Source organism: Triticum aestivum, chromosome 2A (genome assembly GCF_018294505.1).
Source record: "Triticum aestivum cultivar Chinese Spring chromosome 2A, IWGSC CS RefSeq v2.1, whole genome shotgun sequence".
NCBI lineage: Eukaryota > Viridiplantae > Streptophyta > Magnoliopsida > Poales > Poaceae > Triticum > Triticum aestivum.
The window spans coordinates 597,229,245-597,236,799 of NC_057797.1; the positions used below are offsets into that span (position 1 = coordinate 597,229,245).

The 7,555-nt window shown below is 49.9% G+C and overlaps 1 protein-coding gene across 1 annotated transcript; it reads right to left on the bottom strand.

The window, feature by feature from the left end:
• Positions 1–4,789: 4,789 nt before the first annotated feature.
• On the bottom strand, positions 4,790–5,746 carry LOC123185659 (E3 ubiquitin-protein ligase EL5-like). Its single transcript, XM_044597507.1, has one exon. It carries the CDS (start codon positions 5,574–5,576, stop codon positions 5,121–5,123), a length of 456 nt encoding a protein of 151 aa, XP_044453442.1. The 5' UTR covers positions 5,577–5,746; the 3' UTR covers positions 4,790–5,120.
• Positions 5,747–7,555: the final 1,809 nt, after the last annotated feature.

Sequence of the window (7,555 nt, forward strand, 5' to 3'; positions counted from 1 at the left end):
CGCTCCTGCCGCGAGCGGATCACACCGCCCCGCTGGCGGGGTTGGCGGCGTCCGCCCCGGCCGCGGGCCTTGCGGCATCCGCACCGGCCGCGAGCTTTGCGGCGCCCGCCCTGGCTGCGGTCCCGCCTCCTCCCGCATCGGCTTCGGTGCCTCCGGCTGCCTCCATGGTGTTTGCACCCCAGGCAGCCTCCTCGATGGGATCGTCTTCGCCGCCGCCGTTTCACTTCGGTCATCTCATCACCATCAAGCTCTCCGCAGACAACTACATCTTCTGGCGTGCGCAGGTTCTCCCGCTCTTGGGGAGTCACTACCTGCTAGGCTACATCGACGGATCGCTTCCCTGCCCACCCGCGCTGGTAGACAGCGTGCACGGTCCGGTCTACAATCCGGCCCATCGCGTCTGGACGGGGCAGGACCAGGCGAACCTCTCCTCCATCCAGGGGTCGCTCTCGCCGGCAGTTGCCGGCCTTGTTGTCTTTGCGAAGACGTCTCATGAGGCCTGGACCATCCTTGAGCGCACCTTTGCAGCGCAGTCCCAGGCTCGTGTCTCTGCACTCCGTCGTCAGCTTGGAGAGTGTCAGAAGCTTGACTCCACGGCCACTGAGTTCTACAACAAGGTCAAGGGCCTTGCCGACACATTGGCCTCCATTGGACAGCCCCTCACCGACTCCGAGTTCAACTCGTTTATTGTCAATGGTCTTGATGAGGAGTATGATGCCTTAGTCGAGATCATCAACGAGCGGGGTAACTCGACACCCATGTTGGCACACGAGGTTTTCTCTCGGCTTCTTCTCACTGAGCAACGGGTCGAGACTCGCCGCACCAGGGGCATTGGCTCTCTCTCGGCCAACGTCGCCACCAAGGGTGGCCGCTCTTCTTCATCACCCCGGTCTCCCTTGGGGCTGCCACCGTCGCCCGCCTCGGCCCCCCCACCTACTGCGACCTTACCGGGGGCTGGCGGTCCACGTGTGTGTCAGCTTTGTGGCCGCGATGGGCACTGGGCCTCCAAGTGTCATAAGCGCTTCCAGCGAAGCTTCCTTGGTCTTGGCAATGACGGCAAAGATACACGCAACAATGCCCGTCAGGTCGCCATGGCTGATCGTCCCGCGCCGCAGAAGCATCAGGGACACACTCAGTCCTACTCCATCGATCCACACTAGTACATGGACTCTGGGGCGACAGAGCATCTGACCAGCGAGCTGGGGAAGCTTCACACTCGTGAACCCTATCATGGCTCCGACAAGATCCACACCGCCAATGGAGCAGGTATGCACATCTCTCATATTGGTCAAGCATCTCTTCTCACTAGACATGCCAATAGGAGTCTTCAGCTTCGCAATGTTCTTCGCGTTCCATCTGTGACCCGCAATCTTCTTTCAGTTCCTAAACTCACACGTGATAATAATGTGCTTTGTGAATTTCACCCTTTTGATCTTTTTATTAAGGATCGGGGCACGAGGGACATTCTTCTTAGTGGGCGGTTGTGCCAGGGCCTCTACCGTCTGGAGCATCCTGGTGTCGCTCGCGTTTTCAGTGGAGTTCGGGTCTCTCCGTCACAATGGCATGCTCGTCTTGGTCACCCGGCCACACCTATTGTCCGTCATATTTTGCGTCGTCATGAGCTTCCTAGTTTGTCTAGTAATAAAGATGTAGCAGCGTGTGATGCTTGTCAGCAGGGGAAGAGTCATCAACTTCCTTTTTCGGAGTCCAGTCGTGAGGTGAAACATCCGTTAGAACTTGTGTTTTCAGATGTATGGGGTCCTGCTCAGACTTCTGTCAGTGGTCATAATTACTATATCAGTTTCGTTGATGCTTATAGTCGCTTTACCTGGCTTTACCTTATTAAACGCAAATCTGATGTGTTTGATATTTTTGTTCAGTTTCAAAAACATGTTGAACGTCTTCTCAAGCACAAAATTGTTCATGTCCAGTCGGACTGGGGGGTGAGTATCGCAACCTCAACTCCTTCTTTCAGTCGCTTGGGATAGCTCATCGTTTAGCATGTCCACATACACATCAGCAGAATGGTTCAGTCGAACGTAAGCATCGTCATATTGTTGAAGCTGGTCTTACTCTTTTGGCCCATGCATCTGTTCCGTTTCGGTTTTGGAGTGATGCTTTCACCACTGCATGCTTTCTCATCAATCGTACTCCTACTCGTGTTTTAAACATGAAGACTCCCATTGAGGTTCTCCTTAATGAACAACCTGATTATACCTTTCTCAAGGTATTTGGGTGTGCTTGCTGGCCGCATCTTCGTCCATATAACAAGCGCAAGCTTGAGTTTCGTTCTAAGAAGTGTGTTTTCCTTAGCTATAGCTCTCTTCATAAAGGTTACAAATGTCTTCATGTTCCCACTAAACGTGTCTATATATCTCGGGACGTCGTGTTTGATGAGCATGTTTTTCCCTTTGCCAACCTTCCTGTGTCCACTGTCGAACCACCATCCCTGCATTCATCCTCTGTTGCTTCTGACCAATTTGATGATGTTGCATACTCTCCTTTGCTGTTACCTAACCATGGTGCAGGAACCGGACGTGGAGCTCGTTTGGAGCTGTTGGAGGATTCACCATCATCATCGTCGTCTTCTGGTGGGCATGTCGATCGCCCTCTGTTGCATGGCATCAATTCGCGTGCCCATGCATGGTCACCCAACGAGCTCGTCGCGCCGAGCATCTCCACTGTTCGGTCTGCTACGCCAGTGATCGCCGAGTCTCCAGCGGCTCGGCCTTTTTCGCCAGCGACCGCCGAGTCGCCCGTGGCTCGGCCCGTCACGCCGTCTTCGCCCGCGGCTCGGGTCCTCACGTCGCCTTCATCAGCGGATCGGCCCGCGACACCGGCCGCGCCACGGCCCACTATGCCGAGCTCGCCATCGGCCCGGTCTGGGATGCCGGAGTCGCCAGCTGCTTCGTCTGCTCTGCCGGTTTCGCCGGTGGGCCGGCCTTCTTCGCCGACTGAGTCCGAGGCTACCGTGCCTGGCTCCTCGTCACCGGCTGACTCGTCAACGTCGCCGTCCTCCAGCCCGTTGCAGGCTGCTCCGTCGACCTCGGTGGTTCCTGTGTCTCGACCACATACACGCAGTCGCAGTGGCATTTTCAAACCTAAGGAACGTATGGATGGTACGGTTGCTTGGTTGGCTGCTTGTTTGGCTGCTGCTGTTGCGGATCCATCTTATGAGCCTCCCTCATATCAGGTTGCCCTGCGCATTCCACATTGGCGAGAGGCTATAGAGCAGGAGTTTCATGCTCTCCTTCGTAACAAGACATGGACTCTCGTTCCTCCACCACCACGGGTAAATGTTATTGACTCAAAATGGGTATTCAAAGTGAAGAAGCATTCGGATGGATCTATTGAGCGTTACAAAGCGCGACTTGTTGCTCGCGGTTTTCGGCAGCGTCATGGTCTTGACTATGAGGACACCTTCAGTCCTGTCGTCAAGCCTACCACTATTCGACTTCTTCTCTCCATTGCTGTTTCTCGTGGTTGGTCCCTTCGTCAACTTGATGTGCAGAATGCTTTTCTACATGGATTTTTGGAGGAAGAGGTTTATATGAAACAGCCTCCTGGTTTCTCTGATCATGATCGTCCTGACTATATCTGTCGTCTTTCCAAAGCACTATATGGTTTGAAGCAAGCTCCTCGTGCCTGGCATGCCCGCCTTGCCTCTGCCCTTCGTGCTCATGAGTTTGTGCCGTCCACTGCTGACACTTCATTATTTCTTCTACAGAAGCCAGAAGTCACTATGTATCTTTTGGTATATGTCGATGATATTATCCTTGTCAGCTCTTCTCAGTATGCTGCTGATGCTCTTGTCTGCTCTCTTGGTGCTGATTTTGCGGTCAAAGATCTTGGGAAGCTTCACTACTTTCTTGGAGTTGAGGTCACTTCTCGTGCTACTGGTCTTGTCCTTACGCAGAAGAAGTACTCCTTGAAGTTGTTACAAAAAGCCGGCATGCTGAAGTGCAAACCGACCACCACACCCATGTCGTCTACCGACAAGATAACAACTGTTGATGGTGAGCTTTTGTCTCCTGCGGATGCCACAGAGTACAGAAGCATTGTTGGTGGACTTCAGTACTTGACGATCACGAGACCAGATATCTCTTATGCTGTTAACAGGGTTTGTCAGTATCTTCAGGCTCCCAGAGATACTCATTGGGCTGCTGTTAAACGCATTCTTCGTTATGTTCAGTTCGCCCTGACTTTTGGTATGCATATTCGGCCGACTTCCTCTCGGGTCCTTTCGGCCTTCTCTGATGCAGATTGGGCTAGTAGCCCATATGACAGGCGATCCACGGGGGGTTATGCAGTATTCTTTGGCTCTAATTTGATCGCCTGGAGTGCTCGGAAACAGGCTACTGTGTCACGTAGCAGTACTGAAGCTGAGTACAAGGTTGTGGCTAATGCTACTGCAGAGATTATTTGGGTGCAGTCTTTGCTTCAGGAGTTGGGTTTGTCTCAACCACAGCCTCCTATTCTTTGGTGTGATAACATCGGTGCTACATACCTTTCTGCAAATCCAGTATTTCATGCCCGAACGAAACACATTGAAGTTGACTATCACTTTGTACGGGAACGTGTATCACAGAAGCAACTTCAGATCAAGTTTATCTCGTCTAAAGATCAACTTGCAGATATCTTCACTAAGCCTTTACCACTGCCACAGTTTGAGGCTTGTAGGCGCAATCTTACCCTTCTCAGTTCTTTAGAAAGTGGCTAAGATTGAGGGAGGGTGTTAGACTATGTATAACTTCTGTACCTATGTACGTATTGTAACACAACCATTATATATAATGAGATAAGCCACCCCTAGAGGATTGTGCTGGTTCCCAAAACTTATTGTCTTACAGTGCCCCTTGTACTCCCTTCATAAAGGAATATAAGAGCGTTTAGAGGGGAGTACATTTTTATTTGAAAAAAGCCTACGATTCACCCGTGTGATAAAGTGACAAACTATCAGATAATGTCCGCAAGCATTTTGCACATGAAACAAGGACAAAACAATGATGATATAAACACATATAAACCCGATTCCACACACTCAGCCAAAGGTGATGCGAATCTTGAAGCGCTCCTTCCACTTTGGTTTCACTAATCCTCGAGTAACCAGATAACCTTCCTCACAATGCCACGGGGGGGCTACGCGTCCACACGACCCTCCCGTCGCCGAAGCCGCACGCGATCCTAGCCGGCCGCGACAAGGCAGGCGCGGCCTCCGCCAGCGGCACGGCCTTCCTGGCTAGCCGACTGTCCGCGGTGACCACGGGACAGCGGCAGAGCGGGCACTCTGGGCGCAGCAGCAGCCACCTGCCGATGCACTCGTCGTGGAACCCGTGGCCACAGCCCGGCAGCACGCGCACCAGCACCGCCGATGGCTCGGAGTCGCCGGAGCATCCCGCCGCTCCGGCCAGCTCCGACAGGCACACCGCGCACTCCTGGGACGCCGCCGCCGCCGCCGCCGCCACGGCGCGCGTGGCATCCTCAGGCTGGTCGCCGCGCGACGACGCCATGGCAAGAATCCCCGCCGTGGCCGCGGCTGCCACACCAGCGACCACCGCGCCGGCCATAGCGATCATGGTACCCTTTTGCGCCTCGGCGTGTGTCGACCGGTGTTAGTGCGTGGTATGATGGAGAGGAGAGGTCGGCGAGTGCATCGGCCGGTGATGATCTGTGTGGTATATAGGCAAAGAGGTCGACGAGAGGAGGCGCGACGTGGATGCATCAACGCGCGGGTGCGGAGGAGCACATCACATCAGGCAACCGAAAGCAAGCCCCCGACATGCGAGAAAGCGACCTCCTGCCCTTCTTTCTCCAATGCTTAAAGAAAGGGATATATTTGCCATTAAGCGAGCCAAACCAGTCGTTGAAGACGTTCGTTGCATACATGCTTTGCATGATCAGATCTTAATCTCTTCTTCTTGGATTAAAAGAACACTTTTTTTCTGCAAATGATGAGGTCTTTTTTTTGCGATGAGCCAATGATGAGGTCTCAATTATACGTGCACACTTATTTTTTATGATATGTATTTAAATATAGTTGTGCATACCCTTCACTACTCCAAATAAGCTAATTACGAGAGTGGCTCGGTGATTAGGGGTAGGGATAAAAAAAAGGATGAAACTGAGTGTTACTACTACATTTCATTTTCATTTTTTTGACGATAAAAAGAATTTAGAAAACTTGAAAGAAATATGGACGGAAATAAATACGATGCAAACACCTACTCCCTCCTTCCATCTATATAGGGCCTAATGCGTTTTTCAAGATCGTCATTGACTATTGATAAAATTAATACTACATGACATGCATAATGTGAAAATTATATCATTGAAAGCTCCTTTCACATACGAATTTGATGATGTGCTTTGTGTAAGTTGCATGTCATATATTATTGCTCTAACATTTGGTCAAAGTTAGCTTCAAAAAACGCATTAGGCCCTATATAGATGGAAGGAGGGAGTATACAAAAATCGAATGTGGATGATCAAGCTAATTTGGCGGGCTCCGAGGAGGGGCGCCGCCAGGATCAATGGATCTCCTATTTTGGGACTGTCGAGGGAGAGGGACAATTCGCGAGGTGTCAAGGTGTCGACCCTTTCAAAAACCAATTGCCTCAAGCTCGTCTTCCTCTGTAAGACACATCAAGCTAGAGATACGATGGAGAAACTTCGATGGAGGTTGGGTTTAAAAGGTTTTAGTGCTTTGAATAGTGATGTCAGAGGTGGTGGATTAGCACTGTTGTGCAGAGGTGGTGGATTAGCACTGCTCCATGATGAGATCTTAATTTTCTTCTTTTGTTAATGATGAGATCTCAATTATGCGTGCACACTTATTTCTAGTGATATATATTTAAATATAATTGTGCATATACTTCAGTACTATAAATAAGCTAATTACCAAGAAGTGGTTCGATGATTAGGGGTAGAGATAAAAAAATGGATGAAACAGAGGATGAGGATTTGTGGCTCTTGGGTGCCATACACCCCTGTATAAAAATAGCATTAAAACATATTAGAAAATTCAAAAAATTCTGAAATTTTGGGATATGAAATTTGGGTGTCCGTTGTACACACATGTTCAGTTTCGTGGGGAATGAGTGCCCGTGGTAATGCCGGTAAAAAAGAAAAAAAATCATATATGTAGATTTTTTTTAATGTAATGTATGCCGGACCATAATTCCTACGCCGCGGATACCACGGGCACCCATTCCCCATGCAAATGAACATTGGTGTACAACGGGCACTCAGGTTTCATAGTTTCATATCCCAAAATTTCAGAATTTTTTGAAATTTCCTGATATTTCTTTTAATGCTATTTTCATATAGGGGTGTGTGGCACCCGAGAGCTGCAATGCATTTTCCATGAAACAGAGTGCTACTAATTGCTTTTCATATTTTTTGGAACTATTTTTTTAGAAAACCATAGAAACAAATATGGACCGAAATAAATACGGTACAAACAACAATACAAAATTGGATGTTTGCTGGAACTAAGAAACCCATTGCAACAAACATATTCAATTGTTAACATGACTACGATAATTATGATACAATG